General features: G+C 41.3%; 1 protein-coding gene across 5 annotated transcripts in view; it reads right to left on the bottom strand.

The window, feature by feature from the left end:
* Nucleotides 1-6199: 6199 nt before the first annotated feature.
* IPCEF1 (interaction protein for cytohesin exchange factors 1) overlaps nucleotides 6200-14742 on the bottom strand; it is a 143233-nt gene continuing 134690 nt past the window's right edge. For all 5 annotated transcript variants that reach the window (XM_063443430.1, XM_063443433.1, XM_063443431.1 and 2 more), the window contains 2 exons: nucleotides 13805-13983; nucleotides 6200-7593 (listed from right to left, as the gene is read on the bottom strand). In XM_063443430.1, the coding sequence (XP_063299500.1) occupies nucleotides 7393-7593; nucleotides 13805-13983 (380 nt within the window). In that variant the 3' untranslated portion in view covers nucleotides 6200-7392. The remainder of the gene's footprint in view (nucleotides 7594-13804; nucleotides 13984-14742) is intronic.

Below are 14742 nucleotides of genomic sequence, written 5' to 3'. Positions count from 1 at the left end.
GAGGTCAATATCAGAATATAACAAGAGAGACTTACTATGAGCAATAACGTGTATCAGGATAGAAACCACGATAGGGCAATAAATAAGGGCCAAATGTAACAAAGAAATTTCCACCTGTGAGAATGGGTCCAAAGGTCGGAACCGTCTCGTTGGTGGAAATACACCTTTATGGACACTCCAGAGATGTCCTGGGTCTTAACCCCTATTTAGGGAGAAAACAAACGAAATACTCAAAGAGCTGAAGTGAACCAGACTGGTTGAGTATATTACTGGAAATAGAGAATATTAAATATAATTGCTGTGTAATCAAGAGAAGATAATAATAATAGTGAATAAATGATAGAATCAAATCTAAAACAAAGTGCAATCTTGCCTTAGTGGCTCACCTCTATATATGCCTAGAGGTACCCTTAATCCTATTATGCTCAAAACATGCGACTGGCTAGTGACTTTATTAGGCTATATAAATGGTCAAGTCCAGTGGCTTATGAGCGTATTAGGTAGGTGAATGTCATACAGCTGACAAGGGTATCCAGGATGTGGTCACTGTATGTGGCCTGAATGGTTAGGGAGTGCCGTGTGGCTAGTGATAACACTAATGTGATTAGTAGCCTGTAGATACTCAGACTACAGCACAATGAATTGCCCAGACCGGCATTGAGGGACAGCATGTGAATATTGCCTGTGGGATAGACGTCTAGCAAATGTAGAGGATTGATAAATCCCTCTCGAAACTGGTGCTAGATAGTTGTAACTCTAAGCATATATAAGTTACATACTATAAATACAAGGAACTTTTCATCATGCATAGTTGGGTCCCATAATGGGTCAGAGGGAATTACCCTATACAGGCAAACAAACATCCCCTGACGAAGGTGCATCACAGCACCGAAATGCGCGTCGGGCTCATCTGGGCTCATTTTCCTTCACTTTTTCTTCACTAGGGCTATCTTTCACTATGTGCAGGCAACCAACATCCTAAGTATGGTTCTGCACATAGAGGCACCTTAATCTTTGTTTTTCACCTCTCCCTTTTGCCTGGTGGTCACAATTTGTTTGCCTGTATAGGGTAATTCCCTCTGACCCATTATGTAGTCATAATAGCCTATAGCTGCTCACTGTAAAAAACAAAAAACCTAATAACCCCCCCCCCCCCCGCGCGGCTGGTGTCCTGCCCCCACCCCTGCGCGGTGGGTGGGGGCCCTAAATAAAGATGGGGGGACCTACTGTCCTCCCCCCCTGGCCCCCATCCCTGCGCGGTGGGTGGGGGCCCTAATAAAACAATATTAGTTTTATGTCCTCCCCCCTGGCCCCCACCCCTGTGCGGTGGGTGGGGGCCCTAATAAAACAATAAGGGGGGACCTACTGTCCGCCCCCACCCCTGCGTGGTGGGTGGGGGCCCTAATAAAACAATAAGGGGGGGACCTACTGTCCTCCCCCCCTGGCCCCCACCCCTGCGCGGTGGGTGGGGGCCCTAATAAAACAATAAGGGGGGGACCTACTGTCCTCCACCCCTGGCCCCCATCCCTGCGCGGTGGGTGGGGGCCCTAATAAAACAATAAGGGGGGGACCTACTGTCCTCCCCCCTGGCCCCCACCCCTGCGCGGTCAATGGGGGCCCTAATAAAAACATAGGGGGGGACCTACTGTCCTCCCCCTGGCCCCCACCCCTGAGCGGTGGGTGGGGGCCCTAAATAAAGATGGGGGGACCTACTGTCCTTCCCCCCCCGGCCCCCACCCCTGAGCGATGGGGGCCCTAATAAAACAATAAGGGGGGGACCTACTGTCCTCCCCCCCGGCCCCCACCCCTGAGCTGTGGGTGCGGGCCCTAAATGAAACAATCAAGGTGACTAGGTGTCCCAAGCCCCTAGTCACCACCCCCCACCCAAAACAAACTATCCCCTACCTACCCCCCTCACCCTATAAATAGTGAGGGGGGAATAAAATAACTAACCTTTTAAAAAAAAAAATTAAACTTACCATTTAACGTCTTCTTTTTTCTAAAATCTTCTTTCTTCAGCCCCCAAAAAGGCCAAATAAAAATCCATCATACCAGTCGAACTAAAAATAAAATAAAAAACCCGAGCGCAAAAAAAAAACCTGACGAAAAAGAAAAAAAACGAGTGCTAAAAAAATAATCCATCTTCACCCATGGAGGGCTCCGCGCAGACTGAGCTCCGCAGGGCGGGGGAAGGCTTATAAAGCCTTGCCCAGCCCTGCAATTAGGCTAAGAACACTCTGATTGGTGGGTTTAAGCCAATCAGAGTGCTCTGGGTCATTTTACACAGCGTGGGAAAATTCCAAAGAACTTTCCCACGCTGTGTAAAATGACACAGAGCACTGTGATTGGATGGATTTCAAGCCATCCAACCACAGTGCTCTGTGTCATTTTAAAAGCATGGGAAAGTTCCAAAGAACTTTCCCACGCTTGTAAAATGACACAGAGCACTGTTATTGGATGGCCCCCACCGCCCAGGTAGGTCCCCCCCCTCATTACCATTATGGCCCCCACCTGCCGCCAAGGGGTGGGGGCCGGGGGGAGGACAGTAGGTCCCCCCCTCATTACCATTATGGCCCACACCCGCTGCCCAGGGGTGCGGGCCGGGGGGAGGACAGTAGGTCCCCCCCCTCATTACCATTATGGTCCTCATCCGCCGCCCAGGGTTGGAGGCCTGGGGGGAGGACAGTAGCCCCCCTCATTACTATTATGGCCCCCACCCACCGCCCAGGGGTGGGGGCTGGGGGGGAGGACAGTAGTTTTTCCCCCCCTCATTACCATTATGGCCCCCACCTGCCGCCCAGGGGTGGGGGCCGGGGGAGGACAGTAGGTCCCCCCTCCACCCATATTACCATTTTTTTTACAGTGAGCAGCCACAGGCTGCTCACTGTTTAGTGGACATGCCCCTACTCGCGGTATAGCGAGTAGGGGCATTCAGGAGATTTTAATCTCCCTTATGCTATTATGGGGGTCATATTGACCCCCATATAGTGAGGGGGCCTGGGGGGCTTATGAAGTGGTGGGGAGCACAGCTCCCTGCTGCTTCTGTCTTTACATATTACAAGGAGGGAGCTGCACGCCGGTAGCTCCCTCCTTGTAATAAACCGAACAAACAAACGAACACTGATATTCGGTGTTTGTTCGTTTGATTTTTTCTATTCATTCATTCGTCTGTCTGATGAATGAATGAATAGGTGAAATTCCCGTTCGCATGTCCAGGTGTTTCACTGGGCATGTGCGGGAATCTCACAGTCTGTCTAGTGTGGGCAGATGACGTGTCCCTCAGGGACTTCGCCTACCCACACAAATATGGCGGCGCCCTGAATAAAGATCGGGGCAGAAAATAAAGAATAAAAAATAGGTAATATGGGGGGCTTAGGGGCATTTGGGGGTGACTAGGGGGTCAATTGGATGTAGTGGAGGCGGGAGGGGGGTTAAAAAAAAAAGGGATTCGGCATGACAGTGCCGCTTTAAGTATAGGACTCTGCAGTATTTGTTTTCTCTGTATTCCTTACTGTTATGATAAGTGTACATTAAGTGAACATTATTAGGTCGACCGAATAATGGAGATTCTAATCCAAGAAGACACATTTACAAAAGGCTCACTGCATACAATTTCTCAATGACAAACCCACACTATTGGTAGATTTTTTCTTATTCTTTTACTTCAGTGGATTTGATATACATGACCCTAGGTCTGTTTTTATTTTGCCCAATACATGGCGATGCAGGGAAGTGGAAACCTCTCCCTACAAAAAGTTTATGTTTAATAGACACTGCAACCGTTCCTTAAAGGGACATTTAGGAGTTAAATCCCTTTGTTTATAAACCCTAGTCACACCTCCCTGCATGTGACTGGCACAGCCTTCCATAAACACTTCCTGAAAAGAGAGCCCTATTTAGGCTTTCTTTATTGCAAGTTCTTTTTAATTAAGATTTTCTTATCCCCTGCTATGTTAATAGCTTGCTAGACCCTGTCAATCATAGCCAAGGGAGGTGTGGCTAAGGCTGCATAAACAGAAACAAAGTGATTTAACTCCTAAATGACAGTGAATTGAGCAGTGAAATTGCAGGGGAATGATCTATACACTAAAACTGCTTTATTTAGCTAAAGTAATTTAGGTGTCTATAGTGTTCCTTTAACTATGTTTTTCTACGTTTGAGTTATAGAGTTTGGACAACCTTTAGTCTGTAGTAGATATCTATGCCATATATACAGACCTGATATATGTTATCATAGAGGTAAAGATGCAGTTCATCATTTTGTATGTGCAATATACTACTTATATGCCTATTTGTTTTATATCTCAAGTTCCATTTTATTGAAATTACAATACTTTTGTTAAAGTAATCAGAGGATTTGACTATATGTTATGTAAAAATGTCAAATATAATATTTTAATGCTTTGGTATTTATTTTTCAAAAGCTTGAAATGGCAATTGTACTTTTATATTTTTGTGAATTGCTGTGAAGATGCAAAATGAATAGAGATTTTAAAAAATTAAAAATATCCACCATTTAAAATTTTTATTTTTTTTAAATTAAATTCTAACAATCTGTATTTACATATAGTATCGTCTGTATACTGCCAGTAACAATTTACATTATATGTACACTGTAACAACTAAAAAATATTTTTTTTCCCACAAAAATGTTTAATGGTGACTTTTTTCCAATTGTATTTTTTATTTATTTAATTTCTTATAAAAATGAAATCATAGTTGTGGGTGGGCCCCCTCTGCCTCCTGGAAACCAATATTTGTAGACCCAGTCCGCCTCTGGATGCCTATAAGGCGCATACAGACCTCCTTCGGACACTCTCTTGCCAGCTTCCACATGAGCAAATGTCGAATGAACTCAAAATCCAATAACATGTAAAATCAAAGCATTTATTCAGTTAAAAAGATAGAGGCACCACACAAAATTCCACTCTATAGAGGGTATTACAGAAAAGAGTTAACCGTGTGTGTTTTGTGTGACTTGCAGTTCATCTGGAGGTGCAAATCCTGACGCCCACAGCTAAAAAGTTACTTCACCATTCAACACAATAACAATACAAATGATATTGCTCTATCTGGCAAAGAATTTAAAAAAAAACACTGTTTTAGGATTTTCCAGTTGGGCAATGGCTACTGTTGCTGCTATAAAAGCAAATGATGCCTCCACAGACTATTAGTTAGTGTGTGCATAATTGTAATATCACATCTATCTTGCAATGATTATAGTCTTGAAAGTGGAGTACATCGCCTCACTTTTCTCCTTCCCTTCTTTCTTAATGGGTAACTGTACAATTGGTGTGAGCAATGATATGCCTCATTGAAGACTGAGGCAACTATGACTATGATCTCAAGTTGGTAACAAATTATTATTAAAAATCTAAAAATACCAGACATGATTTGACTTGATTTCAACATTTAGACCAACAAATGTTTGCTTTTGGTAAGAATATGTAAACTTTTATTATACTGCAAGTTGTATCTATACATATATTAACTTAAATTTCACAAACGATTTAAATTTTTTGTCATTCTTTAATATACAAAAACAATACAATGTGTGTACTTTCACATCTACTTAGATTTAGTTGGAGTCACAATAAAAATTTATATTAGCATATAACATTTGAGTAGCTTGCTATCCATTAAGTCAAAATATTTACATATAAGTATTTACAAGAATAATACATATAAATCAGTGTTAAAAATCTATTTATGCGCATACACATGCCTGTAAAAAGTATCAGTTATTTTCACTAAATACTGTATTATTTGCATGTAATTATATTTATTATTGTACAGTCAAGTCGGAGCGTCTCCATGTAAAGGATAATATATAAGATAATTCTATAAAGAGAAGGTTGGAAATAGTTTGGCCAATTAACAGTCTAACAATTAAAGTTCACAAGTAACTTAAAATGTGACTACATTAATTATAAGGACAATATTTGAATGCTTAGCGAAAATAAAATAAAAAAATAATAATATATATATATATATATATATATATATTTATATTTTTTGGCTAAGCATTCAAATATTAAATGTAGGGGGCAGTTTATATATATATATATGGAACAGTTAGGTAATATGAGAACATGGCTACACCAAGTAGGGTGAACATCTAGTAAGTAGATTTCCCTGCCTACTAAAAAAAACAAAAAATTCACACGTGACGTTTTAAACTGATTTAAAATCAGTGGGTGTATTATGCATAAAAAAAAACAAAAAAAAAACGCTAATATTTAAAAAATAAATGTCCATCTTGTTTCAAACACCCAGCCAACACAACTGAGTGACATCATCTACAACCTGGAATTGGGAAAGAATTCTAAGCCACTTCTGGTCTCTTTCACTGTAACCAAGAAGGCAGAATCTGGGGAAAAGCAAGTGTTTCATGGTTATTAGAAAGAAGATGTTTGCAGGGGCAACACAAAAGAGTCACTCACAGCAAATAGTTACAACAAAATGTAAACCTACTGATGCCATTCACTATTTTGTGCAAGCAGTTTCACTTTATTTTATTTTACTGATTGAAAAACAGCAAGTGACTTTGTTGTAAAGTAGACACTAGCAGCTCTTTAGTGGCTTTTGAATGTTTGTAATGGCTTTTGAATGTTTCCAGTGAACCCCAATTGCTTCTCAGTTGCTTGCATAAGAAAAGGCTACACAGGAGATTATGAGAAATAGATGTACATTTTTTTTTCGTTTGTGCTCCTAATATAGCGTCTTTTAATTCAAGACAAAAGCACATTATAGGTGATACGTTTATTTCTAACATTTAAATATAGAAGTCTAGTTTACATTTTGTTAAACATGTTTGCAACTAAGTTTAGCTCTAGTTTGCACAAGCATTATATTTTGGTGGGCTGATGTTACTATAATTTAAAAGTGCAAAATCAGTGCAACATTTGCCAAAATACGTCATGTTAAGGTGTGCTCAAAGTTCTTTATCAGTCAGTGTCTCTCCACAAAGTCAAACCTGATCTGACACAGAAATGTAATACTTAAAAAGATATACTATATGGTGCAAGATTTAGCAAGAATGTGTCTCTATACTTTCCCAGCAGACTGACTGTGGCAGTCATAGAATTGAAGACTCCAGGTATACTTAAATTTGTATACAAAAAAATATTGAGTCAAATCAATCTCTGTCTTGTATCCAGTGAAATAGAAAATTAATGTTTTAAATACACAATATATATTTATATATTTACATAAAACACTGCAAATGATCAAATGCCCTGCTTCTAATTGCATTGCATTTGATGCACTTACTTGTGACACTTCATATTTTCAAGAACCTTAGTAGACACTTGCTAATGTACAGGACAGATCATAATTTGTATAAACTTTAGGTATAAATATTAAACATTTACTTTAAAAAAAATCCTTGACTTAGGAGTTATATTGCATTGTAGATGCATTGGCTGTGCTTGTTTCGTCTGTGCTAATGTCTGTGAAATCTTGCTCACAAGATGGGGAATATATATCCGGAAATAACATTATGTTCAAATTCTTCCATTCTCTATACTTTCCAGCTGTTAGTTCTCCAATATCCAGGAGTTGGTTGATCATAGCTAAGTCGTGTTCTTTGCACTTGTTTAAAGAAAAATATAAATCAATATTAGAATGAAATACATATCTTATACAGTGAAAATAGCATTCAAAGGCAAAATATAAATAAATATAATAAAATGTTTTTCATACTGTGAAAAAAGTATAGCAACACAAATATATACTACAATACACTACCTGTACAATAAGATTTGTCAAAATATTTGACAGTCAAAATTTTAACAATGTGAAACATAATATATAATGTGTGCATGGTCTATTAAAGGTACATGACTCCAATCACCATAACCACTAGAGCTTGCTCTAGTGTCCTGCTCCCCTCCCCCTCCACCCCCATCCCCACAGACTTCTTTTAAGACACCACTCCACATACTGAAATCAGCACTTTTAGTAGATGTTAAAAATGACATGTTCCAGACATGTCAGAAAGTTGATATACAACATAAATATGTGGCCTACTCTAAAAAGAATACCACAACAGGTGCACAGACACACAGAAAATCCATGCAACTAGCTTGGAAAAATGTATTATTTTAGTGATGTCGCGAACATAAAATTTTCCGATCGCGAACGGCGAACGCGAACATCCGCAAACGTTCACGAACGGGCGAACCGCCATAGACTTCAATATCAGGCGAATTTTAAAACCCACAGGGACTCTTTCTGGCCACAATAGTGATCGAAAAGTTGTTTCAAGGGTACTAACACCTGGACTGTGGCATGCCGGAGGGGGATCCATGGCAAAACTCCCATGGAAAATTACATAGTTGATGCAGAGTCTGGTTTAATCCATAAAGGGCATAAATCACCTAACATTCCTAAATTGTTTGGAATAACGTGCTTTAAAACATGTTGTTGTATCCATCAGGTAGTGCAAGGGTTACGCCCGCTTCACAGTGACAGACCAAACTCCCCGTTTAACGCACCGCAAACAACCGCAAACAGTCCATTTGCACAACCGCAAACTCCCCATTTGCACAAGGTTGGATACCAAGCCAGCCATGTCCCGTTCCTTGTCCTCACTGATGTCATTGAAGGTCTCTTCCTCCACCCAGCCACGTACAACACCAAGGGTCCCCGAAAGGTGACAACAAGCCACCTGTATTTTTTTTTTTTTTTTTTTAAATGTACACTACAGATATGAGTTGCACAGTATACGCTGTGAGCCTGACACACACGCTGGCAGGCAGGCAACTGCAATTAGATTACACAGAAAAAAAAAGCAGACTGATGTTCTAGCCCTAAAAAGGGCTTTTTGGGGTGCTGTCCTTACAGCAGAGATCAGATGAGTCCTCCAGGACTGTAGTGGACACTGAATACACTAGCCTAGCTATCGATTTCCCTATTAAATCAGCAGCAGCTACACTGTCCCTCCTCTCACTAAGAATGCAGCTTCCTGGGGGCGGAGCCTAGCTGTCATGGAGGAAAGACGCACCTCGTGTGAGCTCCCTCAATATCTCACTTTAAGCAGCTATCAACAAGCGAATTTCACCCCAGAAGGGGATGACCCAGCAATGTTGCTCCTACCTGACCAACCCGACATGCTTAACAGCGGTCAGCAACTTGACAGAGTATTACTTACCTCCGCATGGCAAGTGTGGCCTGGTGCTCACCGGGCGGGAGAGGCGGCCAATCTCCCGATCCTGGGATGCCCTGGAGCAGCTACTTCCCGGCAGGAGCTCCGTTACCCCCCCTCGGACCGGTGGGGGTTATCATGGTCCACCCCTGGGAGGCTGTCTGGAGCTAATGGCCGCACAGAGCACAGCAGCCCAGACTGACATACTCATCTGCGACTCTCCCAATATGGCGGCAGCCGCGTGTCCTCCTGGTACCAGCAAAGCATGGCAGGATATTGAGTCTAAGCTGTACAAACTCTTTAATCAATTTTGGAAGCAAATAACAAGCAGGAAGCCCCAACAAGCTCCACCACAGCCCCAACAAGCTCCACCACAGCTAAGCGAAGCAGTCCCCATTAAAATCCACCAACGCAAAAGGCGTCGAAGATGAGACCGAAGGCACAAACAGAAATGCAGAGCCTGCCCCACGTCAAGCATTCGCCTCCACCTTAAGCCACCACAATCCCGCACCGGACATGAAGCACCACCGGGACAGATCCGACCACCCGACAAAACAAGCTTCCACCACCTCAAGCCGCGAACCCGGCACTCAGCCAGAGACTTGCCTTTGTTGTTCCAGGTATCAGGGACTCCCAGGGTCTGCACCATGCACCCAGAAGGGATCGGTTGAGCACAAGCAGTAAACAGCAGCCTGGCAAGCATGTTCCACTATAGCCAATCCTCCACACCATGCACCATGAACTGCTCTCTGCACATTAACTAATCGTAAAGTAGCAAGCGTTTAAACATGTCATTATTTCACCTCCTAAAGAGTTTATTGTCGTAGTTCCTTACATGCCTTTACCTAAACCGTTCATGTATTATGTTATTTACTAGTCTCATCTCATGGGGCGACTCACACTTGATTTACAACTAGTGGTGGAGCTGCTGATATAAATACACAGTTGATAACGTGCAAGCTACACCCTAAACATGACAGCCATCTTTCACAACAATGTACTGCTATATATTCATACACTCAGTGCAACTAGCCATGATATAGGCACGTTCAGCCTAGCATGCTCAAATATAACACACTTCTGTCTAAAAAAAATAATACAAAATAATACAAAAAAAGAAAAAAGAATGCAGCTTCCGAATCAATCTAAAATGGATGCTGTCCAGGAGGTGGGAGGGTCTGGGAGGGAGGGTCTGCTGCTGATTGGCTGGAATGTGTCTGCTGACTGTGAGGTACAGGGTCAAAGTTTACTCAATGATGACGAATAGGGGGCGGACCGAACATCGCATATGTTCGCCATCCGGTGGTCCTGTTCTTAAAATCTTGCCTCATAGGAGGCCATTTGCTGTCCTAAACCTGCAGGGCCCATGATCCTATCATAATGTCATGATGTAATACCCCAATACGCAGAGTTTAGGATAGCAATGGACAAGACTAGGATATAACTTATTACCTGGACTTAGAATGGCCAGACTAAACGTCAAACAGAGATAAAGCGTAATCAGAAACGAGACGAGGTCATGGTAACAGAGAGACTACGAAAAAAGGAGAACAAGCCAGAGTCAGGTAGATGGTAATCAGTCACACGGGCAAACATGATAGGAAAGGGTTAAAGATAAATTCAGAGTCAAGAACAAAGCCATGGTCAATACCAAAATAAACAAAATAGATCAAGGAACGCACTAAAGGGTACTGACACAGAAACCACAATAGGACAAAGTGGATAGGGCTAGGGAAGTTTAAATATCCTTTAACATTTGATTGGCCCACGTCATGCCTACGCCCCCAAAACGTTCGTGTGTGGGGGTGCTGGAATGACGTGGCCCAATGGGAGCCTGAATCAACTTTTGGTTCCCACTGCCCCTTTAAGAGCGAGCTTGTGACTCGAGCCGTGCGCCTAGTGCCAGACGGGCCACGTGACCGATCACTGCGGCTCGTATGGAGGCAGGAGTGATCCAGCCACGCGCGGCTCAAGCTTAGGAGCCAGGTCGGTCCCAGGATAAGGTAAATGCAGCCACAACCACTTATCCCAATCACACACCTTTCCTAACGTCCTATCCCATTAAAAGCATATTACCGCGTATTTAATAAAACAGATATACCCCCTACTTCATCCAAGTTACCGATCGATGGTTCGATATTCTGAGCCCTCTCTGATTTACTGTACATGACTATTCGATATTCCCACAAATTTTATATAGCATTTTATGTTTGTTTGAGACCACCTTAAAATATTGGATATCGCTAAAAATCATGATCACTATATACTTTCTCTACAAACCTCTAAAACGAACCAAACTACTCATCCATCCGCTATACCACTTTATCCCACCTAGAACTAGTGCAAGATCATTCCTCCAACAGGGAGGGAAGACCAGGGAGTCAGAGTGGGAACTCTGACTCCCATCCACCTGAGCCACCACTGGACCCCAGGGAAAGTCACCCTCCTGCACCTTAAAGGTATGAAACAGGAGGCTGACTTAAATATAATGTGTGTGTGTGTGTGTGTCTTTGTATGTATGTGTGTCTTATGTATGTGTCTTTGTATGTGTGTCTTGTCTTTGTGTGTATGTGTTGTGTGTGTATGTGTCTTTGTATGTATGTATGTCTTATGTATGTTTCTGTATGTATGTGTGTCTTGTGTCTGTGTGTATGTGTGTATGTCTTTTTATTTATGTCTTATGTGTGTGTCTTTGTATGTATGTCTTATGTGTGTGTATGTGTGCATGTCTGTGTGTGTGTGTGTATGTATGTGTGCCTGTATGTTTGTATGTATATGTCATGTGTGTGTATGTGTGCCTGTCTGTTTGTATGTATGTGTCTTTGTATGTGTGTATGTGTGTCTTGTGTGTGTGTCTGCATGTATGTGTGCCTGTCTGTTATAGTGGGCTATAGTAAATGGGCTACCTAGCTCAGCCTTCCTACTGGGCATTGCTATAAGTAAGGTTAAAAAATAGAAAAAAGGAAAAAAATAAGGTGAGGAGGGGAATTGAGGAGGGAGAGGAGGGGAGCTGACGCACAGATGAGAAATCATATTATGCGCAAAAAGAGAAGTCGTCTGAATATCACCGAAAGAGGAGACCTTCGTTTGTTCCTTACGAAAATCTAACCAGATATCAAATATTTAGTCTCGCAGCATCAACCTCAAGAATCTCATTAATCACTAGTAAAGGTAATTTCCATTTACGTTATTGTTTTCTCATTAAACTTTATAAAGTTAAAAACATTATACACATGCATTAAGTAGAAATAAAAAGATAAATATTCTGCACTTGCGCGAAAACTGGTGGGCGGTAAGGAATCTTTTCATCAAGAAAGATGCATTACTGGGCGGTAGGAAGAAAAAGGTTGACTACCACTGCATTAGACAGTAGTGGTTGTAATGCTTGGAGTAACTACTTACAGATTTCAAAATAAATCAGAAAATACATCTTCCAGGCCGGCCGGCCCAAGACATTGTGCTGCATGGCCCCATGAAATGCTAAACCACACTCACCAAAACACACCCCTATCCATTCAGCGTGTGTCTGTGTCTGTGCTTGTGTAGTGGATGCAGTGTCTGTGTTTGTGTTGTGGATGCAGTGTGTGTGTTTGTGTAGTGGTATGTACTGGATGCAGTGTTTGTGGGCTGTGGGGAGCAATGCAGTTTTTTGTAATCTCCCCTCCCTGCCTCTTACTTGTGTCAGGAAGGCTGGACAGGAGATTCCCTGGTGGTTCAGTGGCACACCAATGTGTATTGCGAAGAAGGAGCCCAGCGATCTGATTTTCCATCTCCTCCAGCATCATAGGTCTTACTCTCATGAGCTGTGGTTGCCATTCGTGCTGCATGGAGCATTGCCATGGCAAACCACGGCAACGCTCTGCAAGACAATCACTAGAGGCAGTCTTATCCATGCAATGTAAACATTACAGTTCCTCGTAAACTGCAATGCTTTACATTGCAGGGTGAAAGGGACAGGGACACTGAACACAGAAATGGGGTTTTGAAGGGACCTAGAGTGTCCATTTAAACCCCATTTTAAATTAAATAAATAAATGAAATACCTTTACTAAATGTAAGAGCTGTCAAAGTTGGAGAGAGTAAATTGACAAGTATATTTTTAGAAAAGATTGATCATTTGGGAAATTATGTAAAAATAATCCTTGCTTTCTAAACTCCATATTAAATGTTTTTATCTATATCCAAAATGCGTTCTATATGTGAAATAGATGAAAACACTACAGTCAGGGGTGAGAATAGAAGCAAGGGAGCAGATGTTCCATCATAAACCAAACCAGTGAGCTACAACCTCCAGGCTCCTTCCTCTTTGTGTACAAGGCAGTTTAAACGTTGTATATCTGTGCTGTGTAATTATTAACATGTCTCTTTGTAATTATTATACATGAGCAGTAACAAGCACATCATCCCCACAATGCACCAAAAAGGATGGTGCTGTCATATTTGTTTCTGGATCAGTGGTCCATGACCTTATCTCTTCCTGTTTTTCTAATGCAGGGAGGGGTTAAAAATACACTACTATAATATGGATCTGTTTTGTTGTAGAGTAATTCGTTATATGTTGTTTAAGAATCACAATAACAATAGCAAAAACAACATGTGCATGTGTACCTCATAACTGGATTTATTAAACATTTACTGAGGAATAAACCGACCTACCTTTAATGTGCTGTTCAATGTTCTAATCTTGTGCAGTTTTTCATTAACCGATGGATTTTTACAACGTTTGATAAAGGATTTCCTTAGCTCACGCTTAGATGAAGGTCGTCGTTCTCCAATGGGTGATAAGCTTGCTTGCTCTAAAGATTTGTACAGTTTCTCCATTTCATCAGCATTATCTGAAATATTTAAGAAAAAGAAAGAAAAAAACATAAATATATATATTTTTTAAATGGGACATTAATATGTCATGAGCAAAATTAACAATAGAATGGATTAATACTTTCTTAACTGTACAGTGTAATACATACACTCACAACAACAACAAAAAATTAAAAAAAAATGTATTTGATTATGGTAAATTCTGAGTTTTTGCCATCATCATGTGATACTTCTCCACCATGGTAAACTGTTGGGGTAGAACAGAAATAATACACAGAAATTCAAAATGTTCCAAAACAATGCTAAATAAATTAATGTGAATTAAGGTATCATTAGATGATAATCAGGTGGATTTTTTTCTTACAGTTGTCATCAAAAGTTTTCATATTTCTAGTTTTCTTTTGGAAAATTTGGTAAAATGGTGGAAAATTGATAGAGGTCTTTGAAATCAGTTCCCAAAAGACCAACTGTAACATAAGGACAAGAAATCTTAGACCACTGCAGAGAGCAGCAAGGGCACTGCCCAACAAATTCGAAACCCCGACATGAGCAGCTCGTCCACCGTATCCATCAAGCTCTCCAGAATACAGCCTGAATACAGCCTGACTACTGATACTCATGTAGAACCAGCAGGTGTCATTGCTTAAGATTACCAACGAGCTTACGATAGAGGTGAATTCCATGTGATGTGTTCGGGTACCGAGGATCATTCGTGGACCGAGACATTTTTAAAGCAAAATTTTAGTTTAAATTCCAAATTTTTGTGAACGGGAACA

Source organism: Pelobates fuscus, chromosome 2 (assembly GCF_036172605.1).
Source record: "Pelobates fuscus isolate aPelFus1 chromosome 2, aPelFus1.pri, whole genome shotgun sequence".
Classification (NCBI taxonomy): Eukaryota; Metazoa; Chordata; class Amphibia; order Anura; family Pelobatidae; genus Pelobates; species Pelobates fuscus.
This window is presented reverse-complemented; position numbering and strand designations above follow the sequence as displayed.